Consider the following 23,871-nt stretch of genomic DNA (forward strand, 5'->3'; position numbering starts at 1 on the left):
CCCGTAATTTATCTTTTTCTACTTGAACCTTTGCGACTCGCCCCCGGCAGATGGAATGGGAACGGTGGTAGTTTCGAACCGCCGACGGTACCTGGGAGCGATGAGCACAGCACGCACCGCGTTCGCTCCGTACCCTGTCACACTGTTGCTGCTTATTGCTGTACCTGGTGTCGTAAGTGTTCACTGCTTGGGGTAAGTGAGTGTTTCGGCAGCCAGGTCCATGGGGTGGTACGATAAAGGGTGAAGATCGGTACAGGCTCTCTGCTTTCACCTTGTGTGGTGCATAATCGCTGTCTTGACTGATTTCTGTATTTCTTATGCAGAGCAAAAGACATGGTTGTGAAGTTAACGTAGTGCAGCGTGTCTGCCTTTAGAAGAGTAATCCCATAGGATAAGTCTCAGGCAACGAATTGCTGCAGTCATGTAATGGGGAATTCTGTGTGCAGTCTCCTCCCACACTAACTGCCCAAATGTGTGCTGGAGAGATAGGGTTTTGTTTTCTTTGAGTACTTAAATGGCAAGTACCTGTGTGATAGTTGTTTCTTTCACTGCTGACTTAATAGATTTTGCTCTTTCAGGGGACTGTGGTCAATCAGTGACTGCAATCTTTCCAATCTAACTATATTTTTCCACTGTTCTCTGAACTTTGAGCTCTGATTTCATGCCTCAGTGAGCTGATGAGTTTTTGCAATTCCTTTATTCCATGTGATTTTTAATATGCAGTAATGGGAGCCCCTTGCCAGGCACCAGATCATCCTTAAAGCTTCAGCTGATTCTGTTCCTTGTCTTGGTAGAAGAATTGGGAACACTACTGTGGTAGTTTACTTGTCAAAGTGGGTACGAAAAGAAATTAATTGTCTGTGTTTTACTAAAGCTTCCCACTTAGATTAGGTGCTACAAGGGAGCGTTTGTTTGGGACGAGGATTTAATCAGAAATACTGACTCTGCCAAAAGAGGAGGCAGCATTTTAGCTGTGGCTTCATGGAAACCTTGGAGACAGTTGTCATGTGAGGGACTAAGAGAGGGGCTGGGGTGAAAAGTAAAGGCTCACACTCGGGGTTCAGGTTCGTTACTGGGATGAATGGAATTATCGGGTTAATGACTCTCTATTGTGAACCAAGAATAGAGTCTGAGACTAATGGGTTTGGCCAGCTTGAGAAAAAATGGGCTGCTCGGCAAAGGAAAGTGCTTAAGCCTGGTTTTCAAAAATGCTGAGTGCTCACCAGCCCTCAGGATTGTGACTGGTGTTTGTCATGGAGGTGTCCGACTTTTGGAGCTGTGTACAGCAGTGAGGTACCAAAGCGCTGCCTTTGCATCAGGCAGCAGGGAGCAAAGTTGCCAGAGCAGCAACTCATGGTGCAGCTTTTACTGCTGGCCAGTTGGCCAGGTTATTTGGTAGGGCTTGCACAGCTTGAGATGAAGTCCAGGTTGGTGGGATATGGGTTGAGTTTGCCATGCTGGTTAGATCAAACGTGTCCTGCAGACACTCTTCTTGAGTGCTCTGCAAGACTTACTGTCATGGGGTTGGTGTAAGAGGACTGAGTCTATTCTTGGGCATTGAAGAGTAGATAAGGTTTCACACAGAATCATTGCTAGTATGAAATGAAGACTGAAATCTAGAGGGTGCGTGGAAGATTTGATGAGGTCTAACAATTGTTAGTCCTCTTTGGCATTAGTTTTGCAGAGCTGTGAACCAAGTTGCTCTGTGCTCACAGCTCTGTGTTTTCACACCCTGAAGCTCTCATGTTGTTGAATGTAGAGGGGAAAAGGAGTCACTTAACCTCAGCAGAACCAACGAGAGCGTGGCCAAGAGCAGGCATGTCCGGTCCGTGAGCAACCTGCCGCAGCCCCGTGACTGCATTCTCTCAGCCTGGTCTTCATGGAGCAAGTGTGATCCCTGTCAAAAGAAAAGGGTGAGTGTTTGTGGGCTAGGCATGAAGAGTGAGAAACCAGGAGGCAGGACCTTCTCCAAGGCTTGTCCTTTTTTGTCTGTGGGGTTGGGCAAACAGTGGGGAGCTGCCAAGGAAAGCCCTGTACAGGTGAGACTGCAGACTTTTGCTTTCCAGGTGGCTTTTAGCTCTTCAGCTCACCACCCCAGTCACTTCAGTGCTTTCCAGGCTGCCTTGTTGTCCTGAGAAGGCATACAGCCAGGCTTTGTGAAAACACAGGCAGGAAGCCCAGGCTTTGCAGGGACTTTCTCTCCAACACAGTCCTCCTCTTGCAGCATCAGTGTGAGGCACCATCCCCACTAATGGTCCCCACAGGACCTGGAGACATTCAGTGCCTCTCAGGATTAAGAAGCTTTTTCTTGTCTGCCAACTAGCATCTTCTACCCACGAAGCTCCATCAAACAGAAGTAATGAGCCCAGTAGTGTGAAGAGCAAAATACTTGTTGGTAGAGGGACGTCTGCTAATGAGTTGGAGAAGCCATTCCCAGGCTTTAGTGGGAATAACCTGCGATGGGAGTTGGGAAGAGTGAAGCTTCATATCAAAGAGTTAATCTTAAAAGCTGGGGAAAAAAAAAAGGAGGGCTAACATATGGGACGGAGTAATTGACTGCTTCACAGCAGTGATGTGGGCGGAAAAAAATGCCTAATGATACAGAGGGCCAAGTAAATACATTGACAGAAAATAACAAGGGATGTCGTTACCAGCACTAATTGAAAGAGAGGAGATGTAACGGAATCCTTCCTTACTCTTGCAAATGCCTACACTACCCTGTCAGGCTCATTTAAACAAACTGTCAAAGAAAAGCAAACTTTCCTTCATCCCTTACCAATCCTCAACCCTTCTTTAGTAAAATTAAAACTGTCACCGATGAGAAACCTTTGAAACCAGGCACGTTCCCAGCATTGCAACTCTTTGCTGACACTTTCTTTTTCCTATGACAGTACTCTTAGATCAGATCTCCCCAGCACAAAGTTTGTTTTTAAGCTAGGGAAGCGTAAAATTCACAATCTCTATACACTTGAGTCAATATTTTTTATTTTATCACAGTACAGATTTGCCCGCCTGGAACAACCCTCTCAGTTCAATGGAGAACCCTGTGATTACTCCGACAAAGAAACCGAAGACTGTGTTACAAATAATCCTTGCAGGAATAAAGTTAGATGTGAAGGTTTTGTGTGTGCTGTTACAGGTAAGGACTCACAGAATGGGAATGGTGGTGCTCAGGTGGCATCTCTGACACCACTGCACTGAACTTTGTGCTTCTACAAGAGTTTTGCTGGACCAAAGAGATATCAGGAGTTGCCCTGGGTCCATCCATGCTTGTGTTTGTTTTTGCATTGGTGATTTTGAGCCAACATCTGTCAGTCTGAAGCATGTCTTTAAAATCCAAATTGGAAATCAAAACCCGGTTCTATCAGTAAAATCTCTAGCACAAGTGGATGTGACAGCATCAGGAGAACATGCACTGGGCATCCTTGGCGCATGCCCAAGAGCACAGCAGATGAGGATGATTATTCTCACAGCATTTCCCTCCATCCCTATCAACAACTAATTAGACAGGGACACAGTAAGTGGTGTGGGGAAGCAAGGCAGCAGTTACCTGTATCCAAAATTTGATCAGCCTCTGCTTTGCTCCTGGAGAGGAGAGTGTGCAGGAGGCAGTGCACTGGGCAGAGGGGTGGTCAGCTCAGGAGATGGGGCAAAGGAAAGCAACTAATCTCTGTCCCCTGGGGTAGTGTTTTGTGGAGACTGAAATACAACTCAGTAGTTGTGGACATGGAAAGAGGGAGGGAAAGAATATCACATACAATATCACATACAAGGCCTGCTGAACAGTCTTCAGCGTGTTTGTTTTCTCAAACCTAAAAAATCTCAGCAACAAAAAATATCTGTTATTTTTTATGCTTTTAATTAGGGTGCTGTAGGTATTTTTAAGTTGAACAAAGAATTTTAACATTGTGGAAGTTTTGAGCCAAACTGAACAGAGGGAGTTTTGTGATCTATGAAGATAAAAAAGAAACATTTTCCAGCTAGATTTGCACCATACATTACAGGAGTCTTTTATTTTGTTTCTAGACTCTGAGCCAGTGAGTGTGATAATAGATTGCTTTATGAGTAATTTACACCTTGCATTCTAGGAAGATGCATTACACGGAGGCTGCTTTGTAATGGGGATGATGACTGTGGGGACCAGTCAGATGAAAAAAATTGCAAAAAGGTGTTTAAAAAATGCGACCAGAAGATGGAGGAATACTGGGGAATAGAGAATCTGGCAAAAGGGTAAGTTAGTGACCTTCATGAGATGTTTTCTTGAGAATAAGAATGATCTTCTGTAGCTTCAGACATAAACTTTGAACGGAGAAAACCTGTAGCAATTGCTGTATCCAGGAGTTGGTTTGGCTCCAACAGCCTTTGGGGTCCTGGTGCAAAGCCCAGGGGGAAAACCCTTCTTGACTCCATAAGTCTTTTGGAGAGAGGTGAGGTGAGTCAGAGTCCCAGATGTACCCAAGAGCACGTATACACCCTGTGGAGATGGTCAGCTCAGCTTGCAGACATGTCCTGTGAGAGCCTGTGCATGCTCTTTGGATTGCCAACACTTGGTGAGTGGAGAGTCAAGAACAAATGTTTCTTTAATGCCTGTAGGTGCTTACACTTACACTGATCAATGGGAGGGTTTCAATAACCTGGTAAGTTAGATTTTGGCCTAATTCAGTTTCTGGGAAGCAGGAATGTCCTAGCCTTTAGGAACTGAGAGACTACTGCAAACTGTGCTTTTGAAATAAAAGCTGAGAGGGTTTGTTAAAGTCTGAGGATAGTGTTATATCACCCTTTATAGTGACTTAAATCAGCATCTTGGATTGCCTAATATCTGAACCTGAGGATGGATTTGTATTTTTACATGGTGTATTGGTTGGGGGAGGGTGTCTTAAAATTTCTTGGATATTTTCTGTGACAGCAAGAGATGTTGAAACGTGTGTCCTTTGTGTGAGTGGGGTGGGATTCACCTGCATGTTAGTGAACCCCAACTTTGTGGGGATTAAAATCCACATCTAAATTGATCCAGCTATTACTGGCTAAGACTGTGGCAACTTTCTATAAGATCAGACTGTGTGAAGAGTCTTTTCTCATTCTGTAGGGAAAAAAAATGCTTTCTGCATTAAAAAAAAAAAACATTTCAAGGAAAAAATTATAATTTCTTCCTTATTCTCTGGAGATGTGGCTGCTGCACATGTCATCACTAATGCTTTGTACTTCTGAGTTTAATCAAAATTAAAAATAATGTTGGACAATTATAGGAACATGCTTCTCATCTCTTTGAAGCTACAATTGCTCAGTAATTTGCTTTTAGGGGACTTCCCTTCTTTTTCAGATTGTTCTAAAATTAGAGTTAATATTTTACAGCTTCAGAGTCATTATCATGCAAGTCCCTCTCCCCAAAACAAGGAGAGGCAGATCTAACAGAGGCTGGGAACACTAATAGGGACACAACATGGGCTGTTAGCAATTTATCTTTTATTTTGGTGAAGTTTCCTCTAATGACTCTTGCTACTGTTTGAGTCTGTGGAGGTGAGTACTGTTTTCTCAGCTGTGTTACACAAGTGTCCTCACAATAGGAAACAGAAGGGTCTTTACTGCAACAGATCACACCAGCAGCAGTAGGAAAAAGCAAATGAATCTGATTTAATCTAGAAAGGTTGCAGTGCCACATCCTTTCTTAGAGCAGGCAGGTTTAGATTACTGCCATCATCTACTCAAATCACAGGAACACTTCCCAGTGGCTTCAAGGAGTAGCTGAAGTAGCTTGAGTACCTAGATCTTTAGGCACCCTGAAAATCTTTACAGTTGTCTGGTTGATCATTGACCAGTGTGGCAAAGATTATGACTAATAGACCTGAACAAAGAAATGGGGATTAAAAACGAGTCTGAACCAATGGCATAGGTTGGCAAAACAGCCTTAGAAGATTCTGCTGGATGCTGCTGCACTACTGCAGCCATTTGAGGATGCCTGGAGTGGGCAGCCTGGTGGGGTGGAGGTTTGGCTGGTCCCATTTGCTCTGCTATTCCAAGAGAGTTCCAGAAAAGGCAGCAGAAGCTGCTGCTGCTGGTGGCAGTAATGGTCAGGTGTCAATCATATCTGGGTGGTGAAAACTGACTTTCATATTCATTGAAGTGTGAAAATTTGATTCTGTCTTGCTATCATGTTAGTCAGGTAGGTTTTCCTGGAGCAACTGAAAGTGGCAAAAACTTTATTTTGGGGTTTGAAAATAAGGTATGAAACAAAAAGCCCTAAGCCAAACAAATCAATCTTTTGCCTTTCCCAGCCAAGGCATTTGAGGTTTACCTCTAAAATAATTATAACCTTAATATTTTGCTCTTGTTCTTCATGTACAGGTTAAATATCTTCACAAACAACTTGGAAGGATTAGTTCTTGATCACAGGTACTATGCTGGGGGATGTTCTCCCCATTACATTGCAGACACAAGATTCAGAAAGCCATACAATGTGGAAAGCTACATACCAGAGGTACGTGTCTGAGTCCTCTGCAAGTGCCATACATACATATGTTCTGATTAGTTTAGTGTGTAATACTGATAAAGTTTCATTACTAAATCATTTTATCAACTTGTGAGATGAGATGTGATGGGGCTGATGAGCCCTTATTGTAGAACATCATCATAGCCCACGCACTCCATGAAGGTGGACACATCCCCATGCAATAGCTGTGTGCACTGGAATAGTTGGCAATGTTGCCTTGCTCCTTGTCATTGTGAAAACTGAGCCTAATCTTCTTGGTGCTGTCTATACAAGACTGTCTGAAAGCTGCCCAGTGCTCAGGGGCAAGATAACTTCAGACTTGTGGAGTGCCTTGAGCCAGGCTGGGAAGGTTGTCCTTGAGCAGTAGCCTAGGGTGCAACATCACACTGTGTGCTTTGTGCACAAGTGAAGGCACCTAGCTCATTTCTGCAATGCATCAAAGCTGTATTTCAAACATTATATGTTTGACCTCAGTGTTCTTGATGACATAGTGTGATATTTTTGAGTGTTGCCCATTAAGAAACCTTTTCCTCTTCAAATTCATATATTAATTGTTGCGTATGTTTAAGATTTTACCTTCTTTGCATAAGATTGACATATTAAGGAAAAGCCTGAGGTCCTTGCAGTATGGAGGGAGATAGTGGCTTTCCTGCTGCTGTAAATCAAGTATTCTTGAAGTACCAGCGTTAATAATAACAGTGCTTTGTAATTATATGAGGCTTTTCATCTTCAGAGTGCAAGCATTAATTCACAACTGTATTTTGTATCCGTACTCCTTCTCCATGCTTCAGGTATACAATTGCTGTGCAGGAAATTAAATGTGTTGGTTTTGCTTTCTGTTTAGACCAAAAGCAAATACGAATTTACAATGAATGAGTATCACTCCTACTCAAATTATGAAAGCTCTGTCCTGAGGGGAAAAGCTTCGCAGACTAGCTTCAGCTTTGGTATAAAAATACCAAAATTCTTTGAACTTGGTTACAACTATAACGACATGAGGTTCAAGACGTTCATTCAAAGGATGAAAAGATTTTCTTCAACTGTAAGTACTGCTCCACTTAGTTATCTGCTGTCACATTATCTGTGTGCATGTGTGTATCAGTTTGATCCCCATTATTAGGTCAGCAGCCATGCTGAGGATAAATGAGATCTTTCCTCCAGATTGGATTTTGTAGTTTGCATTGGTCAAGTGTTTATTAAGGCCACGATGCCTTTGTTTGTGTTTGAAGCACCCAGGAGCTTTTCCATTCACCTACCAGCCAAGGACTTTACTGCCTAACCTCTGAAACCAGCCACAACTGTGTGCAGTTTGTTTAGTGTCCTGCTGGGCAGCCACAGTTGGATGTTTGTAGTGGGGTCATTTTTAAAAGGCAAAATTAAAAAGCAGGTTCAGGTGGCCTGCCCTCCATACAGTGAGCTCACTGAGATGTATGAGCGATGCTCCTAACAGGATCCCTGTGCAGCACCTCAGCCGTGGGATGCTGTGCCCCTCGCCCACTGACACCAAAGCAGGCTGGCTGGAGACCATGGGGACTCCTCCAAGGGAGTCATTGCAGGTGAATTTGGGGTTTAGCTAATGAACCTGCAGCCTGGAGTTCCCTCTGCCCTACCAGTGAGTTACAGTGACTAGCAGAGAAATCTGGGCTGAAAGAAGGGCATACAGGGGTTTCTGCACTTGTACACACAGCCCAGAAACAACTCTGCAGCGTGTGCAGTGACCACTGCTGAGTATCGCCTCACACATGAAGGGCCATCCCTCTTTTAGGTGGGTTCAGCGGGGCGGGAGCTGTCACTTCAGGAGATGATAATGCAAACCACGATGCCAAGCTGTTCAGCTGCAGGGCAGCCTTGACAGTAACGTAGACTGAAAACTGCTGGTGGCCCTTCTGTGGCTTTAATTATAGACTAACACATGCCATGGTGCTTCGGCTGATGGGATCTGTCTGCCGAGCACCTTGTTCTCCAGATCAGGACACACACACAACAAACAATACGGACGGCACGATCACTTCCAGTTGCACCTGGAGATTCAGTCACAGCAATGATTTGATGCACACTTTAAGATGACTTTAATCTGTAACTCCTCAGATGGCTTCATGAGATGCACTCTGAGGTAGTTCACACCATCATTTGGCTTCTTTTCTTCATCTGCCATTGCTGCAAACAGCTGTAACTCTTGTCAGTGGTTTAAGAGTGTCGCTGATGTATGTCTCTCCCTTCAGCACAGGATTGGCCCAGTATTCCTCGTTGCTACTAAACTTGCATTTCCTTCCTGGAAATAGGCATCTCCCATGACAAAATCAGAGGTACACGAGGAGCATTTGCAATAGGTATCCATAAAGGAACCAATTAGTAGGCCTGGATTTTATTATTAAAGCTGCGGAGTTCTACATTGAACCTCCACTGATGTACTTGTCCTGCAGGTGCAAACAGCTGAACATTAAATCCTTTGGACATGGTCAAAGATCCCTTCTGTTCCTGATTTCTGTGCCAGAAAGAGAAGATATAATGATATACCCACGTGTGTCTCTGTGTGAGTGTGTGTGTGTGTGTTGTGGTTTCCTCTTTCCTTCGAGTTTTGGTAATGCATATTCTGTGGGATATAAATATAATTTTGGATCAGGTAGGGAGTTACCATTTCACATATACATCGTGATTTCAGATGGCACAATTTTTCAGGTGAGAGATAGTGAAAGGCAAAGGCTGGTCGACGTTATTGGGACAGAGCAGTCTCATGGAATGCTGCTTGGGTCTGTGCATCCTGGGTCTGTCAGAGCAGAGCCTGGAGTCCAGGGTTGGAAGGGACCCCAAGGATCACAGAGCTCCAACCCCCCTGCCACAGAAAGAGCCACCAACCTCCAGTCCTGGATCTACACAAGGTTGCCCAGGGCCCCATCCAACCTGTCCTTGAACACCCCTAGGGATGGGGCACCTGCCACCTCTCTGGCAGTCCGTTCCAGCCCCTCACTACTCTCTCTGTAAAGAACTTCCTCCTAATATCTAATCTAACCCTTCCCTCCTTTAGCTTCACTCCATTCCCCCTTATCCTGCCATTTTCTGCCCTTTTAAAAAGTTGATTCCCCTCCTGTTCCTCTGCTCCCTTCAGGGACTGGAAGGTTGCAATGATGTCCCCCCAGCAGCCTTCTCTTCTCTAGGCTGAACAAGCCATCCCCATGTCCCAGTCCATCCCCATGTCTCAGTGGTGGCCTGAGCCATTACCTGACCTCTAATGGATATCTCCACTCCTTCACTTTTGTCTCTCTAATACCAGTTAGAATCCTGATTTTTGGAAGCTTTACTACTAAAAGTCTTGGTTTTGCTAAATTAAAAGCTTTGCAGTTGCAAACTTGCTAACTTAATAAATCCTGCTGGGTGTTAATTGTTTGACTACACGCTCATGAGAGTGGCATCCCTCACTTCCTGGCTCTCTTGTGTTTCTGTGTTTTGTGTAGTCCAGCAAATTTATTCACGCCCGGTCTGAGCTGGTTGTCGCCGTTTATAAACTGAAGCCCCGAGCCCTGATGCTGCACTATGAGTTCCTGCAGAGACTCCACCAGCTCCCATCAGAGTACAGCTACGGGGAGTACAGAGAGCTCTACAGAGACTATGGCACCCATTACATCACGGAGGCTACCATTGGTGGCACCTATGAATATACTTTAGTCGTGAACAGCGAGAAGCTGCAAAAGGCAGGTACGTGCATCTGGTGACTGTGAAAAAGCTTTGGGGCCAGGTTTTTGGTTGGGAAACCCCCTTTGTAGGCACCTCATGATGGTTCAGGTGTGAGGCTGGAAAAGAGAGAGAGGGAAAGGAGGAGTCAGCAACATCTCAAAGAATGCCTGCAGGAAAGGTGGGAGGAGAAGTGCTTTATGTCAGTGAATAAAGAGCCTGGTTTTCAAAGCCTGCTCAGCATCATGGGCTTCATCTCACTCTCAAGCTGCGGGTGCTGCCGGTTCACAAAAAAAAAAGACCCTGTAGCAAGTATTTTAGACGACACGTTTGGGAGGCTGACAAGATGTTGAGATGAATGAGAATCGTGTAGCTTAACGCTTTTGTCAGCTCTGGAAACCTTCCCCCAAGTTCTTTTTCCGTTGCCTTTCAAATGACAGTTTTGAAACACCTTTAGCCTCGAGAGCTTTTCCAGCGTGTAGGAAACAGTAAATAATTTGCTGGGTGACTCCTGTGCTTGACATTGCTCTTGCTTTTTGACTCTGGCTTCCTTTTTTTGCGGGGAATGATGATTGTTGTGTAGGATAGAGTGAGTCGTGTGACATTAATCAGTAGCTGCTCTCTCTTATTTATTCATTGGCATGGGATGAGTAACTGCCTTCGCTGTCTGTTTGTGAAAGCATTTAGGGGATGCTGCTGTGTGCAACACTCAGGCTGTTTGGTCTTAGGAAGTTGCTTATCCCATAGGTGGATACAGCCTGGAGGGACAGAATTTAGGTTCAGATTTGAGCTATTAAATCATGAGTTCTTGGGGGCTGGTGTGGGCCCAGCACAAGCCACATTTGTTTGAACTAATGTGCATTATTGCTTGCATCAAAACTCTGTGTCTGCTGACTGCAATCTGGTTCCTGCAGTCGTACCAATGTTTTCACACAACCCCGGGGCCAAGCTGGGCTGTAAATTGTCACCAGGGTTTGATGGCCCCAGACTGAGAATTCAGGATTTTCCCTTCACACCCACCATTATGTTTGTACAGGAAATCAAGTCCTCTTTCACAGTTCTAAGCTTCTGTAAACATCAGTAGGGGCCATCTTATGTCAACCCCAACCTCTTTTTTATTTATCAGCTTGTGTTTTCTGGCTATAGGGACATAAAACATTGAACAGTTGTATGAAACTCTACAATTTTTTTGCTGTGCATTGAAGGTTATTCCCTGAGCGATGTCCAGAAGTGTGCACAGCACGGCTTTAGCATCGGTGGAAATATTGAAGGTGTCTATTTGAAGCTGGGAATAAATGTAGCTGGCTGTAAATCCCTTTTACAAGAAATCGGAGGTAAGCATAGAACACTTCTGCCATTTCATTTCTAGCCTTTGTCGTAGTGAAAAGAAGATTTTGTGTTCTTGCCTGCCTGAAACATTTCCCTGCTCCCTCACAGCCGCTTTCGAGTCTGCTGGGTAACCTCAGCTAAGCTTAACAGAGGTGGAAATGTCTCAAAGCTGCTTTTTTTTTTACTTTTTTGCAAGATTTTCCTTGCTGGGTGGAGAAGAAATATCTGCTCAGTGTCCCCTCCCAGGGAAAAGCTGGGACAGCTCATTACCCGTTGCCAATCTACCTACCTCTCAGCAGAACAGCCCACAGTGCTGCATTTTGTACCCAAAAAAGCCCAGATGGGGAAAGCGGGGCAGTAGTGGTGTTGTGGGAACCTTGGGGGATGTATGGGAAGCTGGGGGTGTTGCGGTGGAAGGGTATGGAGGTGTGTGAACAGGCAACATTCATGGTAATGAGGAACTTTGGGCTGTGGATTCATGGTGATGAGGAGCTTTGGGCTGTAGATTCATGGTGATGAGGAGCTTCAGGCTATGGATTCACAGTGATGAGGAGCTTTGGGATGTGGAAGGACCTTGTAACCATAGGGAATAAATTTAGGAGGGGAGATGTAGGTAGAATGCAGGAGAGGAGGGTGCTGCAAGGGAGCAGGAGGGACACAGGCCACGCAGCATGGGAATCGGGCTTCAGGTGTGGAATGCTCATGGCCTTTTCCTTTCCCCTCCAGGGGAGTGTGTTGTATCCAGGGGTGTTTTGGTGGGACCTTACATCTCATTGGCAGTCCCTAAAGATACACCTGAGCAGAGCTGACCACTTTCTGAATGCATTTTTGCAGACAGCACCTCCAAGAAACAGTATGTGGAAGATTTCATCGCCCTCGTTCGTGGCGGAGCAAGCGAACACGTCACCGCCTTGGCTTACAGAGACCTGCCGACAGCCGCACTCATGCAGGAGTGGGGAGATGCTGTACAGTACAACCCTGAAATCATAAATCTCAAGGTACTGTAGCCATCACCTCATTCAGCCTCACTTAGCTGAGCAGCTTGGAGAACTCTCTGTTTAAATAAAAAGGATTTTAAAAAACCCAAACCAAACAAAACCCAGGGAAATGTTTAGGGTAAGTAATAGACCCATATTGTGCAACATGGTTTCTCTAAGACTGGCTATTCAGAAAATCAAAGGTGTGAGGCATTAAAAAGAGTGGCGTGGCTGGAAGTGCATCATCTAAACAGCTTTTATTCTTCTAACTTGGCTGTGCAGATGTGATCGCTTGCTGCCTACCAAGCAGCTCAGACTATCCACCTTCTCTTTTGCCAGTGTAGCACCAAAAATACACCCAGCAGCTTGTATTTTATATGGAATCTTTTTTTTTTCCTTGAAATTTCTCCTGTCTTCTGTGAGCACCACTGTCTATTTAGCAGTAATTCTCTTCGGTTCAGAAAGTCAAGCAGTTCTCCGTACGTGCCTGGATGTTTGCACAGCAGAGCTAAACCTTAAAAATATGAGTGAGGTTTTGAAAAGTCAAGGTTTTTTGATCCTGAGGAGTTCTAGAAATGCAAGGCACTATAAGAGTAAAAAGCAAGCAGAAGTATGTAGCAATTCTACCTCATCATTTTTAATGTCAAAGTAAGTTCATGCTGAGTGAGTAATAGAAAGGTGCAAGACAACATCCTTTTAAATAGGAGTTTGGACTGGTAGTGGTGGAAGTTCATTTTAGTATTGTGTAATTGAGTTTCATCATAACATTTCATTTTAGGCAAAAATATTTGTGTTTGTAAAGGCATTTGTTTCTCATTGGAAATTCTGATTTTTCATTTTAAAAAATAATTAAAAAAAGAAGAGGTGAATTCTAAAAAATGTGAAGCAAAGCAAAGATCAGTAATTTGGAAATACAAGTGATGTCTGTCTGCCCCTTGCTGCAACAGAGCTGGCTTCCCCAAGCCCCTGGTGTGCGGTGGATAGACCTTCCAGAAATGCACTGGGAGGTCTCTGGGCAGGAGACAACATCAACACAATTCCCCTTGGTAGAACACACAGACAGAAAACTCTCCCACAAGAAACCACAATGTTCTTTGTCGTGCCTGGCATCAGTGACCGAGCTGCCCAGTGAAAAAACCCGGATGGATGTAATTTGGATTTGGTATCTATAAGCCTTCATTTCCATACCAATATCCCTGTGGGGCTTGAAGATCAAAAGTAGCAGCAGAGTGTGACTAAATGTCAGCCCAAGAATGCTTAGTTAGGGAAAAGTAAAGCAAATCAGTTCATAAATCATCTGCTGAAGGGACTTGGCAGGTCACTCGCAGTGTATTTCCTCATTTGTATGATCTGAATTCAAAAAGCAAAGTATGGATCACAGATAATTGATGAAGAGTGAATGTACAGCAGCAGGAAACGAGCAGGCTTTTTATTGAAACATTCTTCTATTTCTTGTAGCTTCAGCCTGTGATGGCTCTAGGGTGATAGGTGGTGCTGTGGCTGGGGTGGCAGGCATCTCTGTAGCAAGGGATAGATCCTCTGATGACTCATGCCCGTATAATCCCACTGGCATTAGCAGGTGACCAGCGGCATTGAGATGACAGTTTAACTCTTCCCCATTTTCAGGAAAAAAGAATACAAATGAGCAGGCCAAAGCCAGTTCTGTCCCCACCACACGTTCACTGTGCTGTGCACCCCCTTATCTTGTCCCTGCGATACCATCTGTGGTGTTTGCAGATGAAGATCGCAATCCTCTCCCTCCTGAAGGCAGTGGAAACCCTTATCTTGGCTTCATAGCGACAGAAATGAGTGTAGAAATGCAGAAATGATTGAGCTGAATGTGCAAATGTGAGTGCCTCTGGCTTTGCTGTGAGGCTGTCCGAGGCAGGAAGGAGAATGTGGCAGGTGCATTTCGGGCATCCCTTTATGTCAGAGTAACAGAGCAGACAGGAAACAAAACTATGAGCAAATCTGATCTAAAAATGACAATATTAGGAAGAGGGATGAGAAAGGAGTTAATGAATCTTCAGTGAAACTTTGCCCATATGTCAACTAACACAATGGCTGTTGTGTTTTACTATGTGCTTGCAAGTGCTTTGGTGGATCCCTGTAAGTATTCCTGATGTGGCTGCCTTGTTGTTCACAAGGTTTAAGGCACTACTCATGGGAAACCCAGAGCCTGTACCACAAAGCCTCCATTTCCCCCCCCAGCCATGCCTCCTCCACACCCCACAATGCTCACACCATCCCAAACTGAGGAACAAATGCTGTTTCTTCCCTCCCTTTAGGCAGAGCCTCTGTATCAGCTGGTGACCCCAACGGATTTTGCTAATGCAATGGCAATAAAAGAAAATCTGCGACGGGCTCTGGAGGAGTTTCAGCTGGAGACCAGTTCTTGTCGCTGCGCTCCGTGCCAGGGCAACGGCATCCCCTTTCTGCAAGGTAGAAGGATTTTGCAACTCTCCTCTCCCCTCTAAGACAAATGAGCTGGGAATTTGTAGGGAGTGAGGAAGCTTGGCGAGTAATCTGCTCTTTAGTTTCTCCTGTCATTTCTTTTTCAGGTAATTAATTATTTTATTTTCTTTCTAAAGTTGCTCTATTTGCAAAGTGCCACCGGTAAGGAAAGATGGTAAAGTCAAGGGATGAGCCTTGTTAATGGGAGTGACCATCTGTGTCAGTTTTGTGGAAGAATTTGTTCCATCTCAATTATGCATTTAAAAAAACCCCTTGACATCTTTAAGTCTCCTCCTTTGCTTTTAAGATGACTTCCATCCTCCTAGAGAAGTGACTACTGTCTCAGCATTAATTAGTGTTTGTAAAAGTGTTTTGAAGATGAAAAGCACCATGTAAGTGCCAAGCACAGTTATCACTGTCACCTCCCTCCATTTCTAAGAGAAGCTGTCCTCCTTTGTAAGCAGGCTGTGATTTAAAACTGAAGGGGAAAAATAATCAAATTGAATGAAAACTGCACTGCCTAAGCAGAGGTATATGATGTGATGAGAGCTTCTAACAAAGGACCCTTTTGTCAAGTGCCAGTTCCAATCTGCATCTGCAAAAATCCTGATGAGAATTCTTATCTAAATGCATCTAATGCAGAAACCAGATCCCAGCTAGTTGATTGTGGCACTTAAAGATTCACTCACCTCATCATTACCGTTTTTTTAAATAACTTTTCAGGTGCTGAGTCAGGTTAGCATTTCACTTAGGATCTCCTCCACAAGAGGTTTTAAATGACCATTATCTTCCTTAAGTGGGAGCTTTCCTCCAGGGTCCTGCCCAGGCAGAGCAGGGTTATGTGGACTTCACCATAAAGCCAAGCTGGGATGATCCTTTACTCATTCCTGATGCTGCAGTTTGCTGCTTCTCAGCTCTACCAAGATATATTTTTAGTGAGGAGCATGGGCACTGCATGATACCCCAGGGGGCTGAATTACTGCACCAGCATAGCTAAGGTTGAGCCACGGGTACAGTGGCAGGAGCAAACGGCTGTGGGGGCAGTAGGGGAGGCAGGGCAGTCCCAGCTCCCCTGCTTTACTGCTGTCTTGTATTTTCACCATTGGAGAGCAATGCTGGTATCACTTCACCCACCGTCCCTTCCTCACAGAAGATGAAACACTAAAACAAATGGGTGACTGCAGGGAAATGTGACATGAAGCCTCTAATCCCTCCATCTCTGCTTACTTCCAGGAACCAAGTGTGAATGCTTATGTCCCCTTGGCCGCAGAGGCATCGCCTGTGAGGTCAGCCAGAAGGAAGGTAAGAATGACCCTGCGTCTGAGGAGACAGTCCCACGGTGTTTGGGAGTGTCCAGGGCTGGCATATAGTGGATGGGTAGTAATGTCCCACACTGGTTGCCCTCCCTCTGCCCAGCCCCATGCACCCTGCAGAGGGACAGACACCCTTTGCCTGTCCCCTTCCAAATTTCTTCCCACTGATGAGGAGGTGGCTTTACTTTTTCAGTTCAAAGCTGCACAAGCACTCCTTGTAATTACATCAAAATACAAACCCCTCCCTAATTTGTGTTCTGTGATGATCCTCAGGTCTCTCCCAACAGCTGTTTCTTATGGTTTTCCCTTTGATTTTCTCCAGGATGTTACATCTGGTTTCCCCCAGATATACTACCATGCATTTTAAAGTCTTGCTGGGGTATTTTGAAGTATTTACTAATGCTTCTTGGTCATTTTGGATCGGTACTGTCTCCTGAGTGATGTTCTTAACTTCTAGTTAAGGATGACCTGTGAATTGAATCGTTTTGTTTACTTTTTCCAGCTCATTAATTTAGGTGCTAAATAACGGCACATCTCAGGCACCCAGAGCTCTGGCACCATCCCACAATTTGATGTGCTGCATTTGTCACTGCGCTTTGTTTAGAGTCTTTTATCCAGTTCTCATTCTATACGACTGTGTCCTAACTGAGCGAGGCTGAAATACATTTTAAGCCCGGATTTCACTGAGCAGAGGGTTGATTTTGTAGGTGTTACTAAGGAAGTCCGTGGAGCCTTAATCTGTGGAGTCACTTACACCTTGTTCCAGTCTGGTTCCCACACGCATAATCACATCCGACCCTCCCAAAGACTCACATCCATCCACTTGTCAGCTTGAACCTTCCTTTCTCACTGCCCGTTCCCCCTTTTATGTATTGCCTCTGTGTTCGGCTCCGTGATTCTAGGGATTTTGAATTTATGTCACTCACATGCTCAGGGTCCAGAAGAAACAGTGTAATAGGAAAAGCACTGGCTTGAAAGCTGAATATTCAAGATGTTGTTCATTGAAGAAGAACATGCCAACATTTTCCCTAGCACCTCGAAATGTGGCTGACATGAGTTGAGGTGCTGGTTTTCTTACCTAGGCTTGGACTGCATCGGACAGACAAACACACTACAAGCAAGTACAAAGCTAATTGATTTTTTTTTCCCTTGTTCTTGCCACATAAAGTGCAGTTTGAACAACCACCAGAGAATTAACATCTTTAGAACAATCACTCATTGTTAATGACTCAAGTATGTTGTTAGCACTGTGGATGGGGCAGAGTTGTTTGTATTTAAATGCAATTCATGGAAGCTGACAGCTCTTCCCCTGGAAAGAGCTGCTTTATTCTGACAGTCCTTTCTGGCTTTGGGTTTTCTTCCAGATGCTGCTATTAATGGAAACTGGGGTTGCTGGGCCAGCTGGTCTCCGTGTTCAGGAGGTCAACGAACAAGGAGACGACAGTGCAACAACCCTGCACCGCAAAACGGTGGTTCGCCATGCTCAGGGCCAGATGCTGAGACAGTTACTTGCTAGAAGAAATCCTTAGGAACAAAAAAACCCATGAGCAGTTTGCACACCGAGTAGGAAGATGTTACCCGACTGGCTGGCTAAGTTGGCTTCGCTCATCCAAGTGCATTGAAGTTGGAAACATTTCAGGAGGCGTTGAGAGCTGGGCGGGTGTTGCGAATCACACCTTTGGACGTGCTTTGCAGCTGCCCCGTGGGGTTGAACGTGCTTTCTGTTCTTGGTGTTGTGGCTTTTCTCTGCCTTTATTGCAGCAGGCTAACAGAGACAAGCTTTATCTCCCGCCCTATTTGGTAGCTGCGTGATTTTCCATTTTACTGTCTTTTTGTTGAAGGTTCCTTTGAGATAAGAAAAGACTGTTTGATCTTACGTGCACCAGCATGCACGCTAATACGCAGCTTCTGTGAAGACAGCTGTGTCATGTGGAGCAAAATACAGCATATTAAAGTCTAAATCTCAATGAGCACAATGCTATCTAATGTGACATTTAAAGCCGCCGTGCCTCGCTACCCCAGCTTCCCAATTTATTGCATTTAACTTAAACTTGTCTGTCGTATTAGAAATTGTATTGAAGGAGTGAAAACCTGCAAGGAACAGGCTGGTGATGACACCAAAGCGTTGTTGTACCATGTAGCAGTTGTGCTCTTACTGCAGCGATGAGCTTCCTCCTGCATGTTTGTGAAGTAGAACAGATACACTGAGAGTATTGGATACGTCCCGGTACACTGAGGTCCACGGGTGCTCTGTTCCTTGGGAAGGGGAGGGAAGGATAGAGGGATGATCCTGGGGTGAGGAGTCAGAAAGCAGCTGCTGCTCCTTCTGCTGCTTGGGGATATCAGAAGGCAGGAGAGCTGGCTGTGCCTTGAGGAGGGGCTGAGGCTCCTGCACCCCGACTCAGGGTTGTCACTCCAGGACCATCTGCTGGCGCAGGGTGAGCAGCCAGCAATTCCATAGCTCCTTGTCATGAACAGAATAAATGGAACTTTTGGGAACTGGCACCTTTGCACATCTGCGGTCTTCTGCCCTTGGTAGCTACCTCTGTCCCAAGCAGGCTCTGGTTCATCAGTTTGATCTTGATTTCAGCAGCTGCATTGCTGGTCCGCTCAGGTTAGGACATCTGAGATGGAGAGAGTTTGCTATGAAAAAAGCCAAGGGAAGAGTAATGATTTGCCCTTTGTGGGTGTCTGTGGAGCCATGCATCACAATCCAGGTCTAACAGAGGAGGAACCTCTAATACTCTGTGTCATTTCATGGCTGACCTGAGCAAGGTTGTTCCAGGGACTTGCCTGATTACAGCTTCATTGCTGGCTAATGATTTTTGCAGAGACACTTGGTGGAGCATGCTGGAAAATAACCAGCAGTAGCTTTACTCCAGGAAAACAGTTCCACCAATGCAAAGTTGCTTATAAGTGTTGTGAATCTTTGAACATCTGCAAGGTCAAACATCCTTGTGAGGGTTTTCAGCAGTGCTGGTGATGATGGGTTGGTATCACCAGTTTCTCCCCTTTCAGACTGACGTTGTCTAAATGTAATTCTTGTAAGAACAACTCAGGCTCTCTGACATCTGAACAATGGAACATACATTTAGTTGTAGCCTTCATGCCGCCTCCACACTTATCTACAAGGTTTCTGTGACAGCTTTAAGAAAGGAAGAGCACATTGCATATGTAAAAGAAGAGTGCTCTGTACTCATTATGGGCTTCATAATTGAGCTGCCAACCCAAAACATTTACGTTATCCACTCTGATATCTTTTGTGTGATAGAAATTTGCCAAGAGGTTCACTTAGAGTCATGGTCAAAGCGGTCACTGTTTATGCTAAGTATGAGATTCCTCAAAGCTTTTTAAAGCTATAGAAGCTCTGTAGCAGAGGACCCTGATCGTGGTTGATGGGTGCCTGTGAGGGCACAGTCTGCAGTGTGGTTGCCTGCCCTTCTTGTACTCTGATTAAGGAACTTTGTCAGACGAGTTGAGTGACTTTTGTGAATTTGACCACCTTTCCTGATAAAACCTGGAGGAAGTGTTCTGCCCCACAGCTGTGCTGTGTCTATCCACTGCAGAGCCAAATGTAGCTATCTGAATTTGGATAGCTGTTTCCAGATCAGAAAAGCACCGTTTTTTTGAAGTGGCAGTGCCTGGGTTTGGTTATTTAGGTTTTTTTCTGGGAGAGGAGAGATTTGACAATCTTCAAGATCACAGTGGGACAGTCTAACTGAAGTTATGGTTCCAGAAGCAGTTGAATACTGAGCCTATAGGCTTAGAAACCTCCCACAAAGGACATAACTTTATCTTGTCCTTGTGATTTTGTGCTTTGATTCAACTAACTAATGATTTATTATGACCTGGAGGGTAATAAAAAATACTATGCTGAAGCTTTTATTGTTCCATTTTGGTACACATTAAATTTTGGTACTATCTTTTACTGGTGTTTCTAACTTCCATGTTCCATGTAAGTTTAGATTAATAACCCACGGATGAAAACTGGGGAAGGCTGTGGGCACGATGTGTGCACGCACTGATTGCCCATTTCTCTGGTTAAGACACTTGTCTCAGTGGACTTTACTATGTCTCATACTATATTTTTGCACACAGTTTGCTTGTGATAAAAAAAAAAGTTCCATAAACCTGGAGAAGCTGTGTTTCCTGCACCTCCTTGCATGAAGATGTTGCTGCTGTGATGTGTGTGCTGAATCCAGTCAACAGGGCTTAGGAAGCTCCTGAAAAGGGTATTTTAGCCAAGTTGTAATTGTCACATCCAGCTTTCCCAGGACAAAACCAATTTGACTCTTGCAGCCCCTAACATCTCCATCAGGAGTGGGTAAATCAGACTGGTTTCCAGCCTGGGTTCATTTGTTCCTTGTCTTTTCATGTCACGTAGACTCTTTACATTTACCTGTGAGGCTGGGATGAGGTCTAAACTGCGTCGGGGGACTTGCAACCCCCCTGGCAGTCACGGTATCGCTAAATTAGCTGGAGATGCTCTTGTTTCTCCCGCTATCAGATAGATACGGTTGTTGTTCTTTCCCACATTCCCTCCCAGAGAGATTTTGTTGCAAGCAACCTAGTAAGTTCATGCAGAGGTATTAGCAGTCGTGTGTCCCCCCTCTCCAGATTTCCACCCCCCTAGTTCTGCTGCCTTGATGGCTGAAGAGCCCCATGAGCACCCAAGACAACAGCGAGCTTTCGAGTCGAATTATGCCTGCAGATTTGTCTTCCTTTTATATCCTATTCAAACACCACCCTGCTTCTGTAAATCAGTGAGACTAGGGATGAAGACAGTAATTATTACCATTATGAACATATTTAACGTGCTTATTTTTTATCTTCACTGTATCACAGCACTAAGCATCCCACTGTGCTGGGCATGGTAGAGCAGCAAAACAAATGCCAGTCCCTCCCCAAACTGCCCAGAATCTGGCATTTCTTTTGTTTTGGGCTTTTTGGGGTAGGATTAACTGGTTTGTATCTTCCTGTGCCTCTGCATTGTACTGTCTAAGGTGGTAATTCTTGAGCCACTCCGGGGTGGGGAATTTTTGCCTGCTCTTTAAGATCGCATGCTTGGAGGGATGCAGGCATTTGGGCAGTCGGCATGACATTGACCCCAAGGTAGAAAACAGCTCTGTCTCAAGCACTGCCCTTATCTACTCTTCTGTTAGCTGGTTATCTGGAGCCTGCACCTTGCAACCTCAGGTGTATTGTCATCAATCATTTGCTATTTTCTTTTGCGTACTGGTTCCTCTCTGCCCTTCCTTTGTTAATAACCCAGTTTGCCTATATCCATAAAAATATCTGATTGCGATACCATTTATCCAAAGCACCATACATCCATCATGTGCTTATGAGTGAGATAAACAAGGTCTCCTGGGAAATATGCTGCAAGAAATATATAGGATAAATAACTATATCAAATGTATGTCAGTGTGCAAGAGGGGAAAAATCCATTCATTAAAGCCAGGGTGGAACTGCAGTGTTTTATTGTACCCTCTAAGCTTTTAGTTTAAGTAAGAAACGTACATTTTTGCTGTTTATCTCATCTGGCACAGCTCTCGTGCTGGCCACTTCAGCATGAGATATATTAGCTTCTTTGACTGCCATTGTAAATGTGTAATTGCTCATAATCTGTTTTGTCATTGGTTGTGGGTTTGAGGGGGGTTTTTTCAGACCTTACAGGCAGTTTCTTCTTTTCTTTTGACTTCATCTTTGCTGCCTCCGAATTTGAGCCGTGCGGATGTCTGAGCCCTGGCTGCGGCAGGGGGCTGGAGGGGGAGGAGAGAGGCTGCTGCTGAGCTCCCTGTGGCTTTTGGAGAAGACTCCTGGGGCTGTGTTTCAGCTCCCTGGGTTGCAAGGTGAGCGATGAACCCTGCCCTGCACTGATCCTCACTCTATACTCCAACACCATGGTGTCAAAGTGGAGAATCATAGAATCGCCTAGGTAGGAAGAGACCCTTTAGATCATCGAGTCCAACCATAATGAATGAACACCTGCAGGCAAATCCCAGCTTTTGGCTCTCAATTAAATGTGCATCGTGGCGGTATTTTGCACGATGGTTTCTTTAATCACTTCAATTTATTCTTTTTTTTGTGGTCCTCCAGCCTGTGAGCTGTCCTTCTAGAAATGGCTTTAAAAGCTGAGGATGCAGGTTGCCTTCCAGCAGGCCCCATCCCCCCCAAGCCTCCAGGCCATCAGATCTTTCTGTTCATTAACTGGTCACAAAAAGAAGTGTACTTGGCTTTTTTAACTATGGTGACTGACTGACTTACTTTCAGGTATTTTCCTGTGTCCTAAGCTGTCTGTGTGAACAGTAAGAATTGCCTGTGAGCCAAACAACTCCTTGGTGTAAGAGCACTTACTCATGTTTCTCCCAGCCCAACGCCAAACAGTATCAGTAAAACTGTTGATAGGAAAACTTGTTTTGATCCTACATTTCACATTCCTCTGGGATGTCTAAATCGTAGCGACATAGGGGTGCTTCACTTTCCCAACATAGAAGACACCTGATTCAAACCTTTGGGAGTGGATTCATTTCTGGGTGAATATCACATTTACCTGGAAGAAGCAAGCTGCCAAAAAGGGCAGAGCTTTACCAGTCATCCTAGGGAATTTTCATAGAGCAGTGGGGTTTGTTTACCTGTGTAAACAGAGCCTATTGTTTTGTTTTCAAGCAAAAAGAGAAGTGGCAAAAAAATTTGTTGTTGGCAAACTCGCACACAAAAGAAAATATGGGGCCAGATCTTCAGGTAGCATAAATCAGTTGTGGTGAAGGAGTGCCACTGATTTACATCAGCTAAGTGTCAGGCTCTAAATCACCACTGACACACTGTTGAAAAACAAGCATTTCCAAGAACCAGAGCTACAGCTGAGCAATTTCTTTTGCTAAACCATGATTCCTTTCTACTCCCTCTTTCCATCCGAATGTGTATAGAAGTGCTCCTTTGTGCTTTGAGGTTTTGTCGCTGTTGTTGCTTTTCATGATGCCCGATTCCTTCTCAGGGCTTTTCTTCTTCTTCATCTCCTCCTTCTTCTTCCCTTGTAATGAAAAGCACTGTAAAATGAAGTGCCATTCGCCTTCCTTCACCCCAGGTTTTTGTGGCAGTTCATTAAGAAGAGGGAGCTGCGGGCTCTCACTGCAGTCTCTGGATGCAGTTCAATACAGTGTGTATTCTTGTGCTGAGATTTACGTCTAACATTCAAAAAAGCCCCTTAAATCAAGCAGCCCGTTAGCATCTTCCCCGGCTCTGGGTGTCTGGGAGATAAAACGCCTGCATGCTCATAGTCAATTCATCACTGATCTTAAAGAGGAGTAGCCTTTGCGTGTGTGTGTGAGCATCCTCTGCCAAATGGTTGTGTTTGAGCCTCTCTTATTTACTACTTTATTTATTTATTTAAGATTCGCCGTCAGTTTGGGTTCACGTTTTGCAGCAATGCTCCGGCGTCTTTAGGCTTAAGCTTCCTCCCATACAGAGCAACATATGGCTTCGCTGCAAACGCAGCCCTGGCCAATATGCTGGACTAAAAAAATCTGACAGCGCCAACTTATAAAAGTTTCATGGTACATATGTCAATACCAACTGCGTGCAAGTGCTAAGGATTAATGTGTTTTCCAAAGGCAAATAGAAAAACTTCTGTGAGTCGAGC

General features: G+C 44.7%; 1 protein-coding gene across 1 annotated transcript; it reads left to right on the forward strand.

Annotated features, from left to right (window-relative positions):
* Positions 1 to 55: 55 nt before the first annotated feature.
* On the forward strand, positions 56 to 18,205 carry C8B (complement C8 beta chain; the record flags this gene model as incomplete). Its single annotated transcript, XM_084266531.1, has 12 exons — positions 56 to 192; positions 1,760 to 1,913; positions 2,998 to 3,139; positions 4,089 to 4,230; positions 6,343 to 6,475; positions 7,332 to 7,529; positions 9,940 to 10,180; positions 11,362 to 11,490; positions 12,320 to 12,483; positions 14,751 to 14,904; positions 16,150 to 16,218; positions 17,594 to 18,205. The coding sequence occupies 12 exons, from the start codon at positions 56 to 58 to the stop codon at positions 17,743 to 17,745; spliced, it is 1,815 nt and encodes a 604-aa protein (XP_084122657.1). The 3' UTR covers positions 17,746 to 18,205.
* Between the last annotated feature and the right edge of the window lie 5,666 nt (positions 18,206 to 23,871).

The sequence above is a fragment of the Gallinula chloropus genome (assembly GCF_964237585.1).
Source record: "Gallinula chloropus genome assembly, chromosome: 6".
NCBI lineage: Eukaryota > Metazoa > Chordata > Aves > Gruiformes > Rallidae > Gallinula > Gallinula chloropus.